The sequence below is a fragment of the Phyllopteryx taeniolatus genome, chromosome 4, assembly GCF_024500385.1.
Source record: "Phyllopteryx taeniolatus isolate TA_2022b chromosome 4, UOR_Ptae_1.2, whole genome shotgun sequence".
NCBI lineage: Eukaryota > Metazoa > Chordata > Actinopteri > Syngnathiformes > Syngnathidae > Phyllopteryx > Phyllopteryx taeniolatus.
In genome coordinates this window covers 26,856,783-26,881,444 of record NC_084505.1, presented here as the reverse complement: position 1 = coordinate 26,881,444, position 24,662 = coordinate 26,856,783, and the positions used below count along the sequence as shown (strand labels likewise).

Here is a 24,662-nt window from a genome sequence, read left to right as displayed (position 1 = left end):
AGAAGATGGATGGATTGAATTCTTTGAATTTTGAAAATCATTCCCAAGGTGAACTCAATAAGTTTAGGCCAACATTTTTTAATTTGGAATAGAAAGGATCATGTGAACATTGTTTTGGTGATTTTTTAATTTTTTTTTTGTGGTGAAAAATGTGGAATCGTGGAAATTTTGGGAATAAAAATAAAATAGTTCCTCCCCTCACGGGAGTTTTGGGAATATGTTGGAAACTGGGACGCTTAGAATCGGTGGAGTTATGAGCAAGTAGCAAGTAAGAGTGGAGGCGCAGTAACGCCTTCGTCCGCTAAGCGGCGGTAAAGCGCTTGGTGTTGTTGTCACGCGCCATTTTCGACCAACGTGGAGATGCCACTGCTCAGCGCGCGCGCATGCGCAGTTGTCTCGCGTCCGCTCGGACGAATAAGAAGACGACGACGAAGCAGCTTGTTGATCGTTTGGCCTCCTTCAGCTCTGCGTCGATGATTTCGTTGCTCGGCCGGAGCCTCGGCTCCGTCCGCAGGCTCAGCGGACCGCCGGTTCGGTCGGTTGCGCCAGACACGCCGCGTCCCCCGGAAGCGAGCGCCGCGCGTGTCCGGAAGACGTTCGTGGACTTTTTCGAGCGTGAACACGGACACTTGCTGGTCCCGTCCTCCCCTGTGCGGCCCAGAGGCGACCCCAGTCTGCTCTTCGTCAACGCTGGAATGAACCAGGTCAGGTCAGGTCCAAGCACAAGCAGAACAAGTCGTGACGGACGCTCGTCGCAATGCATGCTGGGAGAACTCGTCACGACCTGATGATGCGCAGCAAATTGACATGTTGCCCCCAAAATTGGAATAAATACAACGTTGAATGTTACAAATGATCAAATTATTTCGAGAAAAATCTAACAAACAAATAAATAAATAATTGTTGAATGGTACAAGGTAGTATATTGTTTTGGAAGCGTTATTATAAAAACATGTTGTAGTGTGTGTTGATGTCACAGTTTTATTGTCCGAGACCTCCTAAAACCGAAATTCAGCCCCCTCAACAAAAAATTGTCTCCACCCCCGCATTCAATATAATAAGACTTGAAAGCTAACCCTTCCCATCAAGAACCTGTTGCCTGCAGTTCAAGCCGATCTTGTTGGGCACGGCGGACCCTCGCGGCGCCATGGCGTCGTACCGCCGGGTGGTCAACAGTCAGAAGTGCGTGCGTGCCGGCGGCAAGCACAACGACCTGGACGACGTGGGCAAGGACGTGTACCACCACACCTTCTTCGAGATGATGGGAAACTGGTCCTTCGGCGACTACTTCAAGGTTCGGCACGCAGCATCGTTTGAGGTCTTATAACGTGACGCACACGCTGAACATTAACTACAGGAACATAAAATAAACCCCACTTCCATGATTCAATTAAGCAGTGCATACTGGGGGTGCACGGTATAAACAGGGTACAAATTGAGCCAAAGATACAGATTTGGACTTAACGGACCCACCGTGATCGCTCTTATTGATGATGTCATCGTATCTGTGTCAGTATAGAAAATGGCTCATGCACGTCTGGTCACCATTTTTTTTAAACCAGCTCCGAGCGTCCGCGTACATTACTCCCTGCTTTCGTGCCGCACCGGCCGGCTTCTATCGCAATCGAAACCGTCATCGTGACGGGATTCAATTTATACCGTCAAATGAATTTTAGGTCATATCGGCCAGCCCTACAGTATGTAGTAGCAATGACCAATATGTACAAGCTAGGGATGCACGATAACCGCCGAGCCGATATTGGGGGGGAAAAGGACGTCGCGCATATTGGTCCGATACCGGAAAACCGGACCGATAACGAGAGCCGTATCGTACAGCGGCGCGTCGGTCGCCAGTGGCGGCAGTTTGCGTCGGCTTGGGACGCTCGTGGATATTTTCGCTAAAATTCTTCGTCTACAACACCTAAACTAGTCAATATCCGCAGTAAATTAGCATATGATCGTCCAGTGACTTTAAGCTGGTCACTAAGACACTCGCGGCTCTCGGCAAGACCCGCCGGCCTACGAAGCGGGCCTCTCCGGCGGACGCGCCCGCTCAGTCCTGCAGCTCGGGGGTGGCCCTTATTTTTCAGGACCTATGTGGTGATTCTTTTATTCATTCCAATTTGGCAGGCTTTTTAAAAACAATTTTCTGTGGTGTGTCAAATTTAAGGCTTTTTTTTTGGATTCAATTAAAATATATTGCACATAAAAGTTAAAATACAAATTTGATCATTTAAAAATACAAAGGTCTTAAAATTGTATGCAAATGTATTATACCTAAATGTTAAATAAAGCTCACCTGTACTTGAAAAAAGTAGAAAAGTTACTGCACTGGATTAAAAGAAAGTTTTAAATATGCTGGATACCAAATTACAAGCTTTATTCTGCAATTCCAATGAAGTTGGGACGTTGTGTTAGACACAAATAAAAACAGAATACAATGATTTGCAAATCATGTTCAACCTATATTTCATTGAATACACCTCTAAGACAAGATATTGAATGTTCAAACTGCTCAACTTGATTGTTTTTAGCAAATAATCACGAACTTAGAATTTGATGGCTGCAACACGTTCCAAAAAAGCTGGGACAGGCTCATGTTTATCACCTTTTCTTTTAACAACGTTCAATAAACGTTTGGGAACTGAGGACACTAATTGTTGAAGCTTTGTCGGTGGAATTCTTTCCCATTCTTGCTTCATGTACAGCTTCAGCTGTTCAACATTCCGGGGTCTCCGTTGTCGTATTTTACGCTTCATAATGCGCCACACATTTTCAATGGGAAACAGGTCTGGACTGCAGGCAGGCCAGTCTAGTCCCTGCACTCTTTTACTACGAAGCCACACTGTTGTAACACGTGCAGAATGTGGTTTGGCATTGTCTTGCTGAAATAAGCAGGGGCGTCCATGAAAAAGACGTTGCTTGGATGGCAGCATATGTTTCTCCAAAACCTGTATGTACCTTTCAGCATGAATGGTGGTTTCACAGATGTGTAAGTTACCCATGCCATTGGCACTAACACAGCCCCATACCATCACAGATGCTGGCTTTTGAACTTTGCGTCCATAACGGTCCGGATGGTTCTTTTCCTCTTTGGCCCGGAGGACACGACATCCACAATTTCCAAAAACAATTTGAAATGTGGACTCGTCGGAGCACAGAACACTTTTCCACTTTGCGTCAGTCCATCTTAGATGAGCTCGGGCCCAGAGAAGCCAGCGGCGTTTCTGGGTGTTGTTGATAAATGGCTTTTGCTTTGCATAGTAGTTTCAAGTTGCACTTACGGACGTAGCGCTGAACTGTATTGACTGACATTGGTTTTCTGAAGTGTTTCTGAGCCACGCGGTGATATCCTTTACACATCGATGTCTGTTTTTGATGCAGTGCCGTCTGAGTGATCAAATGTTCACTCAGATTCTCTGAACCTTTTGATGATGATATGGACCGTAGAGGATGAAATTCCTAAATTCCTTGCAATTGTACGTTGAGGAACATTGTCCTTAAACTGTTGGACTATTTTCTCACACACTTGTTCACAAAGAGATGAACCTTGCCCCATCTTTTCTTGTGAATGACTGAGCAATTCAGGGAAGCTCCTTTTCTACCCAATCATGGCACCCACCTGTTCCCAATTCGCCTGTTCACCTGTGGGATGTTCCGAACACGTGTTTGATGAGCATTCCTCAACTTTCTCCGTCTTTTCTGCCACCTCTCCCAGCTTTTTTGGAACGTGTTGCAGCCATCAAATTCTAAGTTCATGATTATTTGCTAAAAACAAAAAAGTTGATCAGTTTGAACATGAAATATCTTGTCTTTGTAGTGTATTCAATGAAAAATTAGGTTGAACATCCATCCATCCATCCATTTTCTGAGCCGCTTCTCCTCACTAGGGTCGCGGGCGTGCTGGAGCCTATCCCAGCTTTCATCGGGCAGGAGGCGGGGTACACCCTGAACTGGTTGCCAGCCAATCACAGGGCACATAGGAACAAACAACCATTCGCACTCACAGTCATGCCTACGGGCAATTTAGAGTCTCCAATTCATGCATGTTTTTGGGATGTGGGAGGAAACCGGAGTGCCCGGAGAAAACCCACGCAGGCACGGGGAGAACATGCAAACTCCACACAGGCGGGGCCAGGGATTGAACCCGGGTCCTCAGAACTGTGAGGCTGACGCTCTAATAGGTTGAACATGATTTGGAAATCATTGTATTCTGTTTTTGTTTGTGTTTAACACAACGTCCCAACTTCATTTGAATTGGGGTTGTAATATGTTTGATTGTATTAATTTTTTTTCAATGTTGTCAGCTCACATACCACTAGTGCAGTTTTGGGGTTAGCCTAACATTCTAGTTCCAGTTTTGCTCAGAGGGCCGTTATGACTGTGAAAGCACATAATTGTTTCATGACTGTATTCCGCTCTGAATATGATCGCCAATGCGGCCGTCGTCGCTCACAGGAAGAGGCGTGCGCGATGGCGTGGACGCTGCTGACGGAGCGTTTCGGGATCGCGTCCGACAGGCTGTACGTTTCGTACTTTGCCGGCGACGCCGCTTCGGGACTGGGAGCCGACGAGGAGACTCGGCGCATCTGGCTGGACATCGGGTAGGAGGGCGTCCGCGTCTTCGTGTCGGCCGATCACGGTTCGAGCGTCGGCTGACGACGTCGGGCCGCCTCTTCAGGGTTCCCCCGGCTCGCCTTCTCCCCTTTGGGCCGAAGGAGAACTTCTGGGAGATGGGCGACACGGGCCCGTGCGGTCCCTGCGCCGAGATCCACTATGACCGCGTGGGAGGGCGCGACGCCGCCGGGCTGGTCAACAAGGGCTGTCCGGACGTGCTCGAGATCTGGAACCTGGTCTTCATGCAGTACAGCAGGTACGTGTGCGCACAAGTTCCAGATTAACTTCAACATGGACCAATAACTTGAAAATTAGCGCGGCGCTTGAAGCTACATGAAACGCTTTACGTGAAAAAGGCAATAGCAGACAATCTCCAGTAGGTTGCAGCAGTGAGCAACGTAAGGGACGCAACTAAACACGACGCAACCTTCTCTCACAGAACATGCGACACAACTAAAAGTTAACGAATACACTGGACCCCCGCATCCCGTGGAATTTGTTTCAATTAGTACATTTTGTTTTCCTGTTTTTCTTTTTGTATTGGTGCTTTATTCAAGAATATTTTGGGTTGAACAAAAACCAACCTTTTTTTTTTTTTCAATTGTATGCAGATTTTTGCTGTTCGCGGTCCAGCCTGGCCCCCATCCCCCGCCAATAGCGGGGTTCCGCTGTAATAATAAAATAGAGGTGCATCCTGAAACGCACACTATTGGGAACCACAGGCACACGACGGACAACTGTACATTTTGCAACACATGAAATAAAGTGGAACCATTTCCCGAGGCGTGCTGGGCTTCAACTTCACAGACGCTACGTAATAATCGACCCACAATGCATTGTGGACTTACCGTGGCAAATAAATATTGCAGTGTAACGCTGTTCTTACTGTGGAATTAAACAAGCAGGAACAACTAAGAACTTGTATATTTAGAAAATAACAAAATAGTCTCGCGACGGCGAAGCATTTTGATCTGATGAAACCCCGACCGTGGGTCGTACGATCAACAAAAGCCGCTCGGCCACGTCGGCTGTATTGCGAGGTGGTTTGCAAACTGCGTAAGTTGCTGTTGCCCATCAAAGCTTCTTGCACGAGACGTACCTTGTGCCACTCATCGGTGCCCCAAAAGCAACGCGCAGCGCCTCCATTAAGTATCTTTAATTGGATGACTAGTCTGGAAATAATAGCGCCTTCAATTCCTTGTTACTCCAAGATGTGCTCATATTAGAGTAACGGCTTCTTTATACTCGCGCGCACGGCGTCACCGCTGCTGTCCCGCACGCAGTTTGCCTTCAGAGTCGAGCGCAACCCACGCGCGCAGTTTTGAAAGTGTGCTGCAGTCCACCTCCAAGTCGGGGGTCTCGCTACGGCGGCTATTGGCTCGGACGCCGCAGGGTGGAGTTTCCTCTGCATTTTGTGGCCATTTCCGGGAGCCGTTTTCCTTTCCTTTCCGTGCTATGTGGAAACGGGAGGAACGCTGATTACATCATCACGGCATGTGACTAAAAGGGATCAATCCCGAGAGATGATCTCCGTGGCATTCTACGCGTAGCAACACGTTTTGACGCAGAGGGGCCGCGCGGGCCAATTCGTCGGTCACGTGATGCAGTGCGGGAGTATAAAGAGGCCTTAACGCGTTGCTGGCATGACATGACAGGATCCGAGTGTTTTGAGTACGTCCGTGTTTGCGTGTGCGCCAGGGAGTGCCACGGGGAGCTCCGCGCGCTGCCGTGCCGCAGCGTGGACACGGGTTTGGGTCTGGAGAGGCTGCTCGGCATCCTTCAGGGAAAAACCTCAAACTACGACACGGACCTCTTCGCGCCGCTGATGGACGCCATCCATCAGGTACTGGACGTCGACAGCCGCCGACCAGACGAGAGTCGAACGTGTGCGTCTTTCTCCTCAGAGAAGCGGCGTGTCGCCGTACGGCGGGCGTACGGGTCCGGGGGCGCAGGTGGATGCGGCATACCGGGTGGTGGCCGACCACGCCCGAGCCCTGACGGTCTGCATCGCCGACGGGGTCCATCCCGGCACGTCGGGGGCCGAGTGAGTCACGCGCGCACACAGATTTGTTTCGGGAGCTCATTTCGATACAACGGAGTTGAGCAAAGTGCTGCGTGTCGGACGATAGGTCAAGTTTAGTGCAAATAAAAAAATGCCGCACATAAACACGTCGCTTACAAAAACGCAATAAAAGCACACGCGGCGAACTGCCGAGCAGGGTCTGCAAAGGGCCGGGAGAACAAATGGCTTTTGAAATACGAGGAGGGCGGCAACCGCAAACGCTCTGTCGCCTTTCGACCTCGCTCCCGGGACCATCGCCGGCGTCGGAGTATCGGCCCGTTCGGCGCTTTGCGAGCAAACGAGCCCGTTGTCGACCGACTTGTAAAATGCGTCGGGACAGGTGAGATGTGCTCTCGCCTGCGTGCCCCGTGGAAAAGTCCGGCGGCGGCGTTCCGGACCCGATTGTAAATGACCGACATCGAAGGCGCTACGATGATCAAGTCGGGTGGAGACAAAAGAATGACAAATCACCTCTCCAAATCACAGACGGAAAGACAAGATGGAAAAACTAAACAAAACCGCGTCAGTGTTTGTGGTGGCGGGTTTAGTTAAACGAACACTTACCAAATAACTTGGAATAAAATACAATCGATTGAAGAAATACATAGAGAAATAGATTTTCAAAATAACTCCAAAGAAATTCATATCAAATGTAAACTCAAACACTTACATGGCTCTACACTAACGTTTCCATTGATCGCGCTGGACCGTGCGCGGGTAGCTTTCGATAATCAAAGATTGACAGTGACTCAAGTTACGTACAGAATATTGAACCCCGGTCCTCAGAACTGTGAGGCCGACGCCACCGCCAGTCGTCCACCGTGCCGCCTGTAGCAGCATCGTAATTAAAATTTATTCTCATCATACATGGGGGTTTGGATTAAGGGGAATTGGAATATCTATATAATATAAAACATTTATTTGTTAACAAATCAGCAGACCTTGATATGTTTTATTGTATTATTGTTTTTCAAAACATGCAGTACTGTATATAAAATTACAACAAAATAGTTTTGTTGGAAGGTTTTCAAAATGCTTTTACATTGCGAGTCCCGTGGTAGTACGAAGTGGGATGCTGACACTGTCTTGTATTAAAGGTGGACGAGACTTGACAGTTCCATCTTGATTCTTCTTTGTTTCACAAAGATCATTTACACAGCTTTAAAGCTGTACAATTGTGGACGAAAGAGTTACCGGAGTTAAGTTACGCATGTGCTCGGCGCTGCAGCTTCCTGTTATAGTCTTTAAACTCAAAAGATGCTGACGACTGTACGTAGGCTTTGCCCAACGTGGAGTGGCGTTTTCAAGCGAAAATACACACCGCTACAAACAAAAACAGCTCCGAGTGGGCTGCGACAAGACGCCATTATAGGCCGGCTGGAGCAGCGCCACTCGTGTGGGGAAGGATCGATACTGTCTCGAAAGGCGATGGCTCTGATAGCAGAAGGTCCGTTCTCAAAATGGATACTTCAGTTATTTGGGGGACGGTATTGTATCAGAAAGGAAATCGGTGGTATGGCTCATTCGCAGACACACAAAAGGAGCACATTGAGGCACAATTTCCACAAAATCTTATTTGCGATGGCCAAAATGTAATTGTGGTGGCCCGCCACAAATAAATGTATACGTGGGTTCTGTAACAGCATTGATCTGTTGGATACGGGGAGCAAGGGAACTGTTGAAATTTCAAAGGTTCAGAGCCATCCGAGCTTTGTCCTTTAGGCACTCAAACGAGGCCGCGACACAATTAGAGACTTGGGGTTTCAGGGCCAGGTAGATTTGCATGTCGTCTGCGTAAAAGTGGAAAGAAATGCAATATTTTTTTTAATAATAGCTCCTCAGGGGAACAGATACAGAAAGAAGAGGATAGGCCCAAGAATGGAACCTTGGGGGACTCCATTTGCAAGAGGTACAACAGACGAACGATGTTTACCAAGACCAACAGAAACGCTGCTATTGGTCAGTTTAGACCGAAACCACTGAAGAGCGGCGCCGCTGATGCCCACGCGACGCTCCAGGCGAGAGATCAAGATATTTTGGTCCACTGTGTCGAAAGTGGCTGGAAGATCTAAAAGAAGAAGAATAGCGTAGCCTTCAGTGTCAGTAGCAAAAAACAAATCATTGAAAACTCATACATGCGCTGTCTTGGTCCGGTGGAGATGCTTAAAACCAGACTGCAACTGTAACTTTCTCCAGGATTTTGTAAGAGGGTGTCTGTGCTCGTGTGTAGGACCAGACACACTGCACAAGATTTAGAAAGTTTCTTGCCAACGTTTGTTAGGACAACAAATCTCCCAAGATTCAAATCCGCTCGTACTTAGGCACGATTTCACTCAGACGACCGGAGAGAAACCTTGTATTTAGGAGGGCGGTAGGGCTGTTCACGAATCGGCATCGAGTCCGCCCAGGAAACACCCCGACGCTGAATCAGAATTTTCAAATTCGAATCACAACGAATCAAAGAATAACATACTATTAACTTTATTCTGACAAGAGCTGTGATGCTGCCACGTCGCATTTACAAAATATAGTTTCTGCGCATGCGTGGTGGCCACAGTCTGGACGCCAATGAAGTCTATAAATAAGCCTCCACTGGGAGGATGATCTCCGCGGAATTAGGCGTCTGATAGCCAAGCCCGAGGAGCTGCACAAAATTTCTTGGCAGTGCCAACGAAAGGGGTCGTCACTGAGGTGGACGGCGACCGCGGAAGAATGAACGGGAGAAAGTTGATCCAACAAAGCGTGGCAGATGAAGAGAGCCGGCTGGCCGGCTAGCTAGAAAGGAGGCAGTGAGAATTTACTGCACCGACGGGCACAAAACCAACCCGGTTCTACCTTTGAGGGATCCTGGTTAAAGAAAGCCATTTGAAAGTAAATTTTGCTTTGTGTCAGGTTGGTGCTGAGGAGGATCCTGAGGCGAGCGGTCCGCTTCTGCACAGAGGTCCTGCGGGCTCCCCAGGGAACGCTGGCGAGCCTAGTGCCCTACGTGGCACGCAGCTTGGTACGTTCGCCGCAGTGGTCTTAGGGTCCAGACCCACTGCAGCTCTAACAGCTGTCGTGTGCGCACACAGGGCGACGTTTATCCGGAGCTGCGCCGCGAGGCCGACAGGGTGAGTCCGCCGAGCGCGCGGGGTTACGTGATCCGAGCCTGACTGGAAGTGTCCGACAGGTGATGGACGTCATCGACGAGAACGAGGATCACTTCCTGTCCAGTCTGCTGAAGGGAAGCCGGCTCATCCGACGAACCCTCGACACGACGGATGCGCAACGGGGACGCTTTCCTGGTCAGTCAACTAAAGTCCACTAGCTTCATGCTAACATGCAACACCAAACAACAGAGATGAAAAATAGCATAGAGGTTGTCGTCATTAAAGTCGTCCCTAACCCTATACGGTTTCTCTCTCTCTCTCATGCTCTGTCACTCGCTAGCGCTCTCGCATCAGAATCAGAATCCGAATCATCTTTTTTTGCCAAGTATGTCCAAAAACACACAAGGAATTTGTCTCCGGTAGTCGGAGCCGCTCGAGTACGACTAGAGACAGTCAATTGACAGAGAACACTTTGGAGACAGAAAGACATTGACAAAAAAAAAAAAAAAACAGTCACTGAGCAATAAAGGAAATTGAATTGAACTGTATTTTTAGTTGTAATTAGTTGCATTGTTCCCCAATATAGACATTTATACACACGTATTGACGCGGCGCTTTTTGTTTTGTCGCTCGTCAGCATCGGTGGCGTGCTCGCTGCACCGGGACTTGGGCTTCCCGCTGGACCTTGTGGACATGATGCTGGAGGAGAAGGGCGTGTCCGTCGACCGACAGGAAGTGGAGCGGCTCATCGCAAGCCAACACAAGGTGGCGCCGTTTAGCGGATCTGCGCGAACTCGACCGTGAAGTCGTGACGGACGTAAAACCGCGATGTCATCGACGATGTCAGGCAACGTCGGAGCGGGCTGGCGCCGGCGGTCACGTTGCGATGGGGGCGGTTGTCCTGGCTGAGCTGCGACGAGGGGGCGTGGCCTACACGGATGACAGCGCCAAGTACGAATATGCCGTCGAGCGGGAGCGCTATGGTACGCGTGCGTGTGTGCGCTGAATGTGTGTGTGTGCACCTGTGTTAATTAGATGGGTGTGTGTTGAGTTGCATGTGCTGTTTGTGTGTATGTTGTGTTTGTGTTCTAAAATGGCCGCACCTCCTCAGTCGACCACAGAACAAAAGCTGCTGTAAGCGCACTGCGCGACGCGGTCCGACCGGACCGGATTGATGGAAGTAATGTCAAAACGCACAACAGCCCTCCTCGCTCGGCCGACCCGAGGCAAGCTCACATACGCTAATAATGAATATCTTGGTATTGAATGAGCAATAACAGGATACGTTTATACTAGACTTTACACCGATTTGATCGGGCTGATCGGTATCGGCCGATATTTTGCATTTTATGCTGATCGGCTGCTCGCTTTAATGTCATAATTCGCCGATCGGCTCAATGACGTCATCGATTGCCTCCGCAAAAGACATTAACGCCTTGACGCGTTTCTTTTGACGTAGTACTGTAAATATCTGACGGGGAAAGAAGTTATTTAAAAAAACGTCGGCGGTGTGGGACAGACAACACGTTATGCCCCGCATCAGACGACAAGACAAATTTGCTCTTTCACGATTGCACCATGTCAGACTACTGCAATAAAATCTTGTATTCCGATACCACCGCATCCCGTTTTTTACGACAACAAGAGTGGATCGCGCCGGCGGTATTATAAGGACAAAATGGGGGAAAACGTGTGTTGGTGGTCACCGGTGCTCGGAACAGGAGAGGACGTTCGTTTAAGGCTCGCTTGAGCTACGTTCACGTACTTTGAATACCATACGGCTCGCAAGCAGGCGACAAAACGTGATGTAGCCTAGCAAGCTAGCGGTAGCGCTGACGGTGGGACGTAAACATGCCGCCGTTCTGTCGAATCATGCTCTAAAGTTTCGGTGTGGGTAAAGTCATTTAATTAAAAATAAAGTAATTTAATTACAGTAAGTTAGCACCCATTATTTCTGTCATGTAATGCTGGTTTGACCTGACTGGTTAGAATGCACGATCTGACGAGAGCAGTCATTTCCAGCCTTTATGGAGCCAAGGAACATATTTTACATTTGGAAAATCTCACGGCACAAAAAGTGGATACATGAATGACTGTATGTACTGTATGCCGTCTAACAGAAGACCATTCATTTGTTCAAGAGGCCTTGAATGCAATATTAAGCATCATAATTACACTGCTGTGGCGCTTTTCTAGGCACTCCTCAGTCACACCCTGGTGGTGCTAAACCACTCGTATAGCCACAGCTGCCCTGCAGGGGGCGGTTTGACAGAAGCGTGGCTACCATTCTGCGCCTACGGCCCCTCCAACCACCACCAAACATCCAACCGCATTCATTCATTCGTGGGCAATGTGGTTAAACCCTCTGATTGCAGGGTTACTCTTACCCTCTGCACCACACCGCTAAATACAGTGTTTTGATTAGTGGTGGCGCAAAAAAAAAAAAAAAAAAAAAAGTCAAGTCAATTTCCCGAGACCGCTGCAACTACCAGCTGGCCCAACCACTACGGCGTGACGGGACGGGCATCGTCCGCTCAAGTCGATTGGTGGCGACGTGACGTGTTTTTCCCGCAGTGTTCCCACCGTGCCAAGCGCGTGTGCTGGCTCTGTTCGACGGCACGGCGCTGGTGTCTCAAGTGGCGCCAGGTCAGCGCTGCGGCGTCATTCTGGACCGGACCTCCTTCTATGCCGAGCAGGGCGGACAGGACGCTGACCGTGGATACTTCGTACGGGCCGACCTACAGGTCGGCGGACGGGAAGCGGGTCGCCGCGAGGACGTCCGCTCTGCTCTCACCGTGCTGACGTTTGTTTCCTGTTGGGCAGGAAGTGCCCTTCTCCGTGGAGGGCGTGTTGACGGCGGGGGGCTACGTGATCCACCAGGTGACCGCCACCGACACCCTCGAGACCGGAGACCAAGTGCACCTCCATCTAGACCAGGTGACCGCGTGGGATTCTGAATAACACGCGCACAAAAATGCACACAAGCATGCACACGCAAACACAAAAACACACGCACAAACACAGAAACACACACAGATGTGCGCATTCTAACACAAAAACGCACACAAGTGCACACTCAAACACAATACCGCACGTGAACACAGGTGACTGCCACAGGCACCCTCAAGACCGTAGATCAGGTGCTCGCCAGGAGCACCTGGCCTCTGCTGGAGGGAGAGAGCAGCATCATGGGAATTGTAGTTTTCTCGCATGATCGTATCCCCAGACTCACCGCGTGGCCTGTATGACGAACCACACCGCCACGCACCTGCTCAATTTTGCCCTCCGGAAAGTTCTGGGTCCGTCCGTGCGACAGAGAGGAACTCATGTGTCTGCTCAACGCCTGCGCTTCGACTTCAGCGTCAAGGTTCAAAAACTAGCCCGCTAACTGGCTCGCCCGCTCACAAGCTAGTGATGTTAACACGCTACTTCCTGTCCAGGCCTCGCTGAGCGCCAGTGAGCTTCAGCAGGTGGAGACGTGTGTGAAGGCGGCGGTGGTGAACAATCAGGCGGTGCACGTCCAGGAGGTCCCCCTGCAGGCCGCCATAAAAATCGCGGGCGTCCGGACGGTGGACGAGGTGAGTGAGACACCTGCCGTTTCACAATAGAAGCCCGTCTGCCGCTTACTGTCTGACACTTCCTGTCTTCAGGCGTACCCCGACCCAGTTCGAGTGGTCTCGGTGTCAGTTCCCGTCTCCGAACTTTTGGACCATCCCGCAGTCGAACGCACGTCGGTGGAACTCTGCTGTGGAACGTGAGACGACGCTTTTATTGTGAAAATGCCACTTTGACTGTGCCCCCTCATCTTTGACTCCACCCCTTCATCAAATTGTGCGTGGGTTAGTCACCTGGTGCAGACGGCTTCCATCGGCGACCTGGTGATCGTGTCCGAACGACAGTTGGTCAAAGGAATCAGTCGCGTTGTCGCCGTGACGGGAACGGACGCCACACTGGTCAGTACGAAGGTGGACAAGATTCAGTTTGATTCCTGGTCCACCCCGTCCAATTCCCATTGTTAGCCTAGCTTAGCATATTGACCTTTTTGTGTTTGTGTGTTAGGGCTGCACAATTAATCGTGATTGCGATTTTGGCAGCCACCATTAAATTAGCCTGCGATCCTCTGCATTTACAATGCGGGCACTGCTGCATATGAAAAGTGATTCCGATGCAGCAGTGCCCACAATCTAGTCAGCCAGCCACCGGCGGTGGCGAACACATGGTTAACGCTTCATTGAGCGTAGGCAACGTGCTGCAGAGCCAACTTCAAAAGAAAAGCTTCATATATGACTACATTGGCTTCATATGTTACTACGTATGAAGAGGATGTACTTCCTGCGGCTTCTGAGGAAGCACGGCCTGCCACGGGAGATGCTGAGGCGGTTCTACACAGCGGTCATCGAATCGGTCCTGTGTTCTTCCATCGCAGTCTGGTTCGGTGCTGCTCCAAAAAAGGACAAACACCGAATGCAGCGTAACGTTACGTACCGTATCTCAAGTCCGCCTTCGACACCGGGGCCGGAGGCGAAATGTGCAGCGCCGATTGTAAACATGCAGACAATATGGCAAAGGTGGGTATACCTCGGCATTCTAATGCTTCTTCTCGAGCCCGTTCAGTCCACTTATACGTTCCGGTTTTGGTACTTTGCGACCCCAAGAAGAAACTACCGAGAGGACACGCAGCCAATCGCCAGTTGAGCTCAGCTAGTCATCATGACTTCAAGTTCAAAAAGTAAGCCAGCACTCAGCCAGTAGTGCGATTTGTTTTGTGTGTGCAGTGGCGCTCCTAGCTTGAAATGGACCCGTGTGCTAGACCTCCCTTGGCTCTTAAGTATTGTTTGTTTGTCCAGATTATTTTCTCCACAAAATAAATTGTTGTGGTCTATTTAAATAAATAATTTGATATTTGGAAATATAGATATAGAATATATTTTGGAGCTTCGTTGTTTACAGTGCGATGAAACAACAATTCTCAGAGACGTGGTCTTTCACGTTTGAATAAAGGGTTAGACAAACGTCATTTTATAGAATTGGGAGAAGTCAAGTCAACTCAAGGTTCTTTATTATTAACAACTAGAAATCTATCAACTCGGCCACCCGCCAGAGATTCCGAACCCTATTAGTAATATATATGAAGCCTTTATTTTAAAGTTGGCACTCGCAGCAACTTGGTGGAGAGGTGGCATGTCACGGTAGGACATACTGTATTATTTATTAACAATCATTGAAGCAGCTGCCTTGACTAGTTTTCGGTGGGCCTGACAGCAGTAAAAAAACGGCGGGAGTAAATAAAGAGGGAAATAACAACCGTCGAGTTCTTTGCAGTTTGTGACCGTGCACGACTGGCCAACGGTCAAGCGGAACAACGGAGACGTACGCCGTCCTTGACAGTTCACTAGATTGATGTTGGGGATTTTCAAATGAAAAGTTGGTGCTTCCAGCCTAATGTTATGTTATGTCCTCCTGTGCATTAACTGTATTTGCTTACATTAAGATTGCACTTTGTAATAGAACATTCACTCAGTTCGCCCTTGCTAAAGTAGACATTTTTGGGTACATTTATTTTTTTATTGTTATCTAGCATTCTTATTTAAAGAAATATTTTTAACTGAAAACTGTTCCATAGTTTGTTGAAAAGTAGCGCAATAAAAAGATTTTTCCCTAGCATGAGGAATAATCGTGATTACTAATCGTGATTCCAATATTGGTCAAAATAATCGTGATCATTATTTTGCCCATAATCGTGCAGCCCTAGCATGTGTCATTATGGATGTATGTACAGTCCCCTCCAAAAGTATTGGAACGGCAAGGTCAATTGCTTCGTTTTCGTTGTATAGTGAAGACATTTGGGTTTCAGATCAAAAGACAGAATTACAGCTTTTATTTCATGGTATTTACATCGAGAGGTGTTAAATAACTCGGGACAGAGCACCTTTTGTTTGAAGCCACTCACTTTTCAAGTGAGCAAAAGTACTGGAACAGACATTATTAAACTGACTTAAAGTGAGTTTTAATACATTTAATACTTGCTGGCATAACCCTTACTTGCAATAACTGCATCAAGCCTGCGACCCATTGACTTCACCAGACTGTTGCATTCTTCATTTGAAATGCTTTTCCAGGCCTTTACTGCATCCTCTTTCAGTTCTTGTTTGTTTCTGGGTGTTTCTCCCTTCAGTCTCCTCTTCAGGAGGTAAAATGCATGCTCTATTGGGTTAAGGTCCGGTGATTGACTTGGCCAGTCTAAGACCTTCCACTTTTTCCCCCTGATAAAGTCCTTTGTTGTGTTGGCAGTGTGTGTTGAGTCATTGTCTTGTTGCATGATGAAGCTTCTCCCGATGAGTTTGGATGCATTTTTCTGTCAATTGCCAAATAAAATGGTTTTGTAGACTTGAGAATTCATTCTGCTGCTCCCATCGTGAGTGACATCATCAATAAAGACGAGTGAGCCCGTTCCAGAAGCAGCCATGCAAGCCCAAGCCATGACATGACCTCCACCATGCTTCACAGATGAGCTTGTGTGTTTTGGAACATCAGCAGATCCTTTTGTTCTCCATACTTTGACCTTTCCATCACTTTGGTAGAGGTTAATCTTGGTCTCATCAGTCTCAAAAACTTTGTTCTAAAATGTTTGTGGCTCATCGCTGTACTACTTTGCAAAATTCAATCTGACCTTCCGATTGTTTTTACTGATGAGTGGTTTGCATCTTGTGGTATGGCCTGTATCCTCTCTCGGAAGTCTTCAAACAGTGGCTTGTGATACCTTCACCCCTGCCCTGTGGAGGTTGGCAGTGATGTCACTGACTGTTGTCTTTGGGTGTTTCTTCACAGCTCTCACAATGTTTCTGTCATCAACTGGTGTTGATACCCGTGGCGACCTGTTCGATGTCTGTTGCTCAGTACACCAGTAGGTTATTTCTTTTTCAGGACATGCCAAATTGTTGTATTGGCAACGCCCAATGTTTGTACAATAGCTCTGATCGATTTTCCCTTTTCACCCATAGACAGCTCTCTGGTCTTCGTGTTTGCTTAACAGCAAATGCAGTTTTCACAGGTGAAATCCAAAGCCAAAAACAAGCACTATCTAATGTTTAAGCAATCAATCTAAAAGGCAACACCTGAGCAACTACAAACACTTATCAGTCACGTTCCAATACTTTTGCTCACTTGAAAAGTGGGTGGCTTCAAACGAAAGGTGCTCTGTCCTGAGTTGTTGTCGAAATGTAAATACCATGAAACAGAAGCTGGAATTCTGAACTTTTGTCTCATATTCATCTTTTGATCCTAAACACAAATGTCTTCAGTATTACAACAAACACAAAGGAATTGACCTAGCCGTTCCAATACTATTGGAGGGTACCATATGTTTCTTGTTTTGCGTGTGTGCTTGTGTTTTTTGAGTGTGTGTGTGTGTGTGTGTGTGTGTGTCTTGTGCATGTATTCCTTTCTGAATGTCTTTGTGTGTGTGTCTGCGTAATTTGTGAAAGTGGATGTTAGCCTAGCTTAGCACAGACGCTAAAGTATTGCACAACTTCATGTGCAGGCTCGGGAGGCAGGGCAGTCGCTACTCGAGGAAGTGGAGACTCTGTCAGCCAGAATGACAGGCTCTGCCCCCTCCTGTCTGGACTCTGCCCAGAGTCTCGCCAAGGAGGTCGGCGTGGTCTCTGATGTAAGTGGCATTGTGCTTTTCATCGCCGTTTGCGTCGTTAGCGTACTTAGGATCGCTTGCGTTGCGTCTTTCAGGCTGTGGACAACACGCCCATCCCCCAGTGGCTACGAGGGGAACTGCAGGTGCGCCTCAAAGCGCTGCAGAGGCAGAGCAACACTTTGGTCCGGAAGCTGGAGACGGCGCAGGTGAAGACTTTAAAAATAAAATCTTTGCTTCTTGTTTGTTAAGCTAACTGTGATGCTTTGCAGGCATCTCTCACGGCCCAGGCTCTGCTGGCCAAGACCAAACAGGAAGTTGTGCTGGTGGACTGTGTGGAGGCCCCGTCGTTGTCGGTATGTTTAGCCTAGCTTACCATAATGATGCTAAGTCAATTTTAAAATGTTAGCCTATCTTAGTATGACAGGAAATGAAAGTTGAACATTAGCCTAGCTTAGCACAGTGGGTTGAAATGATGATTAGCTGTTAGCATAGTGGCAACATGAAAGTTAATAAATTTGGGAGGTTAGCCTAACCTAGCATAGTAAGTGGTAGTGAAGGTTGGCCCGCAAAGGTTGAATGAAGGCAACTAAACTGTTCTTGGTGGTTGAAGATGTTTGAACTTGAATCCATGCTTCTTCAGTTCTACATTTGCGGTGTGGAGTCTCTCTATTTAGGCCTCGGTGGGCACGTGTGAGGGTTGCGCATTCCGTTGAATGAGATGTCAGGACAGATGACAGGTGATGCCTCAAACTTCGTCCTCTATTTACAGACGGCTTTTCTAGTTTCAAATGGAGAGCTTCCTTCACAGCAGCGGTCCACCCTATCCAGAATTTAGATGTTGTCGTCCTCCAAGGAATGTCTCTTGTAATTGAGATGCAAATGAACCGCTGATTCTGGACCTGAAGAATGAGGCTATCTGAAGTTGGCCTTTGTCAAATCCGCCAAGAGAAATTGCACCCGAGCCTGAAGACCGAAAGAGGAAGCGGAATGTGGTGGCTGCTTTGTCTAAGAAACCCGCAAGGATTTTCCCCAAACATGACATCCCAACATAGTTCAAACCAACTAACACCCTCAGACAAAAGCTGGTTCACCCCAAGGACAAGCGCCCGAGAAGCAAACTTAGCAATGTTGTTTACGCGGCGGAGTGCCGCAAGGAGTGTACTCCGACCTCTACGGTGGAGAGACGAAGGAGCCGCTGCACAGATGCAAGGCGCAACATCGGCGGGTGGCGACTTCGGGTCCACAATCAGCGGCTCGAGAAAAACGGAAATTCCTTCGAGGACATCAACGTCCAAATTCTGGATTGGGAGGACCGCTGCTGTGAAGGGAGCTAGTATCTACGCTAAGCTAGAAAGCCGTCTGTAAACAGAGTACGAGGTTTGAGGCGTTACCTGTCGTCTGCCAATTACGATGTCCTGACATCGCTCCCCCTAAGATGGCTTGATTCAACGGGAACAGTGACCCTAACGAGCTGTTTTGCAACAAGATGCGGGAACGACGGACGAGTTTGCAGGACGCTCATTTGGCCAACCACACAATATTGTTGACCGCCCCCACCGAGGACTCCACACCGGAAATGGAGTCTTTTGGATTAATGCTTCAACAAACACGAAGAGTCCAGGTGCCTCGATTCAACCTTTGCGGGTTACCATGACGACCTGGATGACTGATAATTGACATCTGCTTCCACTCATTGTATGCACACACAAAAAGTGAAAGTTAAAGGTCCCGTATTTTACCAAACCAACTTTTTCTAGTATTTGGGATGTGACATTGGCTCCATGGTGCCTCAGTGAACGTGAAATATGAATTAGTCGTCCCCACATTCCCGAGTTCCAAGCGTTTTTCTGTCGAGAGCCCTGAAATCAGCTCATTGGAATTTCTCGAGCTTATCGACGTCACTAGCGAAGAGCTGCGCCTTCCTCGCCGCTCCTGCGCCAGCGCTGTCGACATAACAAATGCGGAGGCAACCCATCAGAGGAAAGGGGGCAGCCTTGGCCAAATATGCACAAAGTGGATACAAAGCCGGCTGAAACAGAGGAGCGGTCAGAGGGGCCTTTTCTGGACACTCGCATGACAAAAACGAGGTGTTGTCTGAAATGAAATTGACGCTTTGATGTGAGAGAGTCTCTCCATGGAAGTCGAAATGCACAAAATAGGGGACCTTTAAGATTGAAGCTGAGCCGAGTTTAGCACAGTTAGCGTGTGTAGCATTAGCATTTCCCGTGCGTTCAGGTCCTGATGAAGACGGTGAACCACCTGAGCGCGGCACGGCCCAACGCGCACATCATGCTGCTGGCTCGCCAAAGAAATTCTGGGAAAATCCTGTGCGCCTGTCAGGTTCCCAAGGTAACGCCGTCAATCACCCGCGACGGGTTCCCTTCGGGAGCGTCTCATTGGCTCTGCTCTTTGCGCACTCGCTCAGGACTCTGCGGCGGCGCTCTCGGCTTCCGATTGGGCGACGGCCGTGTGTCAGCGGACGGGCGGAGACGGCGGCGGCTCGGCGGTCGTGGCCCGCGGGACAGGAACTGGCGCCGACGTCGCAGAAGCGCTGGCTTGGGCTGAGATGTTTGCTCGCAATTCTTTGGCGACATTCATGTTACAACTTCGGGATCGGGTTCCCATACAAACAGGAAGTGTGGGGGCCAAACCAGTGAGCGTTGATTGAGTGCGTGTGTGATGAGGGTGATGAGTGGAAGCCCTGCCTACAGGTCAATCCTATTGGATAAGAATTTGCTTTGTTTTGAAAGGAATAGTTGTGTCAGTAGTCCCATTTTGAAGAAATGACCTCAAACAATCAATTTAGAAAATAATCTGAACAATCATGTACAACCCCAATTCCCAAAAGTTGGGACGTTGTGTTAAACATAAAGAAAAACAGAATACAATGATTTGCAAATCATGTTCGACCTATATTTCATTGACTACACTACAAAGACAAGATATTTAATGTTCAAACTGATCAACTTTATTGTTTTTAGCAAATAATCATTAACTTAGAGTTTTATGGCTGCAACACATTCCAAAAAAGATGGGACTGGTGGCAAAAAACACTGAGAAAGTTGAGGAATGCTCATCAAACACGTGTTTGGAACATCCCACAGGTGAACAGGCGAATTGGAAACAGGTGGGTGCCAAGATTGGGTAGAAAAGGAGCTTCCCTGAATTGTTCAGTCATTCACAAGCAAAGATGGGGCAAGGTTCACCTCTTTAAGAACAAGTGCGTGAGAAAATAGTCCCAACAGTTTAAGGACAATGTTCCTCAACGTACAATTGCAAGGAATTTAGGGATTTCATCATCTACGGTCCTCAAAAGGTTCAGAGAATCTGGAGAAATCACTGCATGTAAGCGGCGAGTTCGAAAACTGACATTGAATGCCCGTGACCTTTGATCCCTCAGGCGGCACTGCATCAATAACCGACATCAATGTGTAAAGGTTATCACCGCATGGGCTCAGGAACAAAACCAATGTCAGTCAATACAGTTTTGCGCTACATCCGTGAGTGCAACTTGAAACTCTACTATGCAAAGCAAAAGCCATTTATCAACAACACCCAGAAACGCCGCCGGCTTCTCTGGGCCCGAGCTCATCTAAGATGGACTGACGCAAAGTGGAAAGTGTTCTGTGGTCCGACGAGTCCACATTTCAATTTGTTTTTGGAAATTGTGGACGTCGTGTCCTCCGGGCCAAAGAGGAAAAGAACCATCCGGACTGTTATGGACGCAAAGTTCAAAAGTCTGCATCTGTGATGGTATGGGGCTGTGTTAGCGCCAATGGCATGGGTAACTTACTGATCTGTGAAGGCACCATTAATGCTGTTATTTGTTTAACAGAACGTCTAAACTTCATTGGAATAGGGGTTGTAAAACATAATGGTGATCATGAAAATAATCACTTTGATAACACGAAAGTGTTGCACAATGATTACTGTAATTTATCATGTATACTGTGCATCCCCCCCGCTTTAAAAATTGTCAAAAGTCAATAGTGCGCATTATACATAGGTATAGAGGGGAAAATGGAAAAAAACATTTTATAAATGTATGCCGCCAGCTAGAGGTTATGTGAAAGGTGTACACTTTCATTCTAATATGCCACCGCCACCTAGAGGTTATGGGAAAAGGTGTAGACTACACTTTGATTCCAATATGACATGGGTATGTCTGACTGCATAATATGTACAGTTTTGCGCATAAGTTTACATGCCCTGGCAGAATTTGTGAAATAATGTTGTTGTTGTTTTTTTTTTTTTTTAATATGACTGATGACTGAACAACAACCATCATTAATTTCTTTATGGTTATGTTTTGTTGAATGATAATGCTTTACTGAAATGCTTGACCGTTTAATTTGAATCCCATTAAAATAGAATTGTTTCACCTGGTCCTTCATGTTTTCTTTTAAGAATTGTACCCATCTTACAAATTCTGCCTGGGTAATCAAACATGAGCACAACTGTGTGTTTTCTCCTTTACTAAATAAAAGTAGGGGTGTGAATTTCAAAATAAGAGCAAGTAAATAAAAACAAAGTATGTGTTCAAATAAAGTGCTTAACTAAGATAATACTTCGTTTTGATCATATGGGTAGAAGCAAAATCATGCATTGTAAAAATGCATTATACATGGGTAGAAGGGTTTTCCATAATTTTTAGGTCAACTTTGGGCGTGCGCATTATACACGAGAAATGACGGTAACTGCTAAGCTAGGCTAAGGCCTGGTACACATAAGCATTTTCAAATCTTGAAAACATTCTTCATCTATGATAGAACACACACATGAAGATACAAAATCTGCCATTGAACAGTTTTGCTCGCATTGTGTGTGGTGTGCAAAAATCAGTCCCGCACTCCTGGCTGCAACATTGTCAGCCAGGAGTGCGGGACTGATTTTTGTGGCGGGTCCGTGAACCCATCACCGTTTGGAACGGCCTCATCACAGCACCTAACCCGTCGAAAGACTTTGACACGGGACCAGGCAGTACAACACCAATACTCGCTGCTCCGACTTATGTCATCGGGTTCTATGGGTTCCGTTGTTGCTAATAACGGCAAGCGGGTCCTTCCTTGGCGCCAACCGAGAGCAGCAAAAAGGAACAACTGCGCTCTGGTTCAGCCACGCGCCGTATAAACAACAACAAAATGCCTCGTACAAATTTCCCTTCATCGGTACTTTAAAACGCGATCAAATAACCGTAGAGTGCAGCAAGAGGATTTACTCAGCGGACCCAAGATGATCGTAAGCCACTGAAATCTTAGGCACAGTTTGAAGTTTTGCCATTAAAAAAACGACTGCAAAATCACTTAAAAAAAACACAAACAACAACCTCATGATGATGTCACAGTAGTACGCGATAAATATGATCTGTGAAAAACTAAAAATTAATTTTCCCTCTGGCAAAATCTTGAGTCTCTAAGAAACAACCACGTCTGAGGAAAAACAACCACTCGGAGCCAGAGTTTGCCTGAATTTGAAAAACGGGCAACAGAAGCAGCAAACATTGGTGAAGAACTCAAACGGCGCCTTCGCTTCTCTTTGAATTAAGTTTCCTTCGAGTTGGCTGTGGAAATCGGGTGCAAAACCTGATAAAAAAAAAAATTGGTAGTTTTGCCTCAGGTCCGGTGGTTTCTTGTATATTGAATTACTGGCACAAGATGGCGCCAGAGATGCATGATTATTTTTAAAAAAGAAGAAGAAGAATCACTTTTATTGTCAATTGACAGAGAACACTTTGGAGACAGAAAGACATTGACAAAAAAAAACAGTCACTGAGCAATAAAGGGTTGCTAGTTATTGGGTAATGCCGGTACATATTTTTTTTTTTTATTTGACAATTGTGCAAAAAGATGCAGAGTCCTTTAGCACTTAGAGCAGTTCGAATGACTAATATTGCAATAGTCCGGTGCAAAGACCATTGTGCAAAGGGCGCCAAGACTTCAAGGAGTGGATGCAGTTTAAAGTGACGAGAAGTGCGATAATCTGGGACAATGTTGATTGTGCAAATGTTGCAGATACTCCTCAGTGGAGCAGATGCTACTCTGGCATGAGCGGCCAGTATTGGTCAACAACAGGTATGCAAATAGTGCAGCGTGGCGAGACAACTACAGTGAGTGCACGAGTAATATATAATTGGCCCCACAGAAATGTGGCAACAAACTCAAGACAAAAAAATTAAACAATACTTCCATCCAACCATTTTCTGAGCCGCTTCTCCTATCCCAGCTATCATCTGGCAGGAGGCAGATGCATGTTTTTGGGATGTGGGAGGAAACCGGAGTGCCCGGAGAAAACCCACGCAGGCACGGGGAGAACATGCAAACTCCACAAAGGCGGGGCCGGGGATTGAACCCCGGTCCTCAGAACTGTGAGGCTGACGCTCTAACCAGTCGTCCACCGTGCCGCCTAAACAATACTTAATGGTTGAATTAAAAGCCATTGTGCATAAATTCATTAAAACAAATTTCAACGTTTAAAAACAAACAGTTGTTAAAGATTGGACGTAATGAAGCCAACTGACCTGTAGTGACGAAGTGATTCTTTTGCTCACCACCAGAGAGAGCCCGCGTGCCACGCTTTGAGAGTCACTGCAGTCCCGTCGAAAAGCGTGTCGTATCTTCTTTCTTCCTGTGCTGCTTTCTAGTTTGTTTTGTGCGCAAAAACGCCGACTTGAAATGTTTCATTGACGTGAAAGGGTTAGGTCTTCTTCCTTCTCATTTCTCGAGTTAAGTCCATCCTGCTTCTCCTGCCGCGGGCCGCGGGCGTGCCGGGGCCCATCCCAGCTGGCGCCGGGCGGGGTACAAATAGACGAACGCCCGGAGAAAAGCCACGCGGGCACGGGGAGAACATGCGAACTCCACACAGGCGGGGCCGCAGATGTGCATAATGTGTTTTGTTTTTGCGCTTTCAAATGGAAAACACTTTTTTTTTTAACTGCTAGTTTCTCAATTGCTTGAAGTTTATTCGAAATTCATCATGTTGAGAGTCGTGAAGCGCGTGTTGATGTCGAACAAAGAATCGAGAGACGATTTACGATGACAAAAGTGTTTTGTTTTGTTTTGTTTTCCATTCATCCAAGCTGGAACCAATGTGGAGTTTGCACGCGGAGGGACGCGGTCGTTTTTCGCCCTTTTCCAGCCCGCAAAACGCTTGAAATTCTTTTGAACGCGTCATAACAATAATAACTTTGGAGCAGACACGGAAGTATTTGGGCACTCTCGACAACATCGCAGGACGTTTACACGACGGCACT

The 24,662-nt window shown here is 47.5% G+C and overlaps 1 protein-coding gene and 1 long non-coding RNA gene across 5 annotated transcripts; one reads left to right on the top strand and one right to left on the bottom strand.

Moving 5' to 3' along the window:
* Positions 1-398: 398 nt before the first annotated feature.
* Positions 399-21,799, top strand: aars2 (alanyl-tRNA synthetase 2, mitochondrial (putative)). 3 transcript variants are annotated; one of them, XM_061771021.1, is made up of 22 exons: positions 399-704; positions 1,106-1,294; positions 4,459-4,604; positions 4,682-4,873; positions 6,316-6,460; positions 6,522-6,661; positions 9,572-9,680; positions 9,751-9,789; positions 9,849-9,963; positions 10,406-10,533; positions 10,616-10,751; positions 12,343-12,512; positions 12,592-12,705; positions 12,995-13,135; positions 13,209-13,346; positions 13,419-13,522; positions 13,613-13,721; positions 17,309-17,434; positions 17,509-17,619; positions 17,683-17,766; positions 19,649-19,762; positions 19,839-21,799. In XM_061771021.1, exons 1-22 carry the CDS (start codon positions 474-476, stop codon positions 20,079-20,081), a joined length of 3,024 nt encoding a protein of 1,007 aa, XP_061627005.1. In that variant the 5' UTR covers positions 399-473; the 3' UTR covers positions 20,082-21,799. The 3 variants fall into 3 exon arrangements, with proteins under 3 accessions (XP_061627005.1, XP_061627008.1, XP_061627006.1); XM_061771022.1 differs by having other exon boundaries at positions 564-704; positions 1,090-1,294; XM_061771024.1 differs by lacking the exons at positions 6,316-6,460; positions 6,522-6,661.
* Positions 13,378-24,626, bottom strand: LOC133476968 (uncharacterized). Of its 2 annotated transcripts, XR_009788185.1 has the most exons (4): positions 23,931-24,626; positions 14,098-14,206; positions 13,617-13,718; positions 13,378-13,513 (listed from the first exon to the last, which is right to left on the bottom strand). It is a non-coding gene; the product is annotated as an uncharacterized LOC133476968 (long non-coding RNA). The 2 variants fall into 2 exon arrangements; XR_009788186.1 differs by lacking the exon at positions 14,098-14,206.
* Between the last annotated feature and the right edge of the window lie 36 nt (positions 24,627-24,662).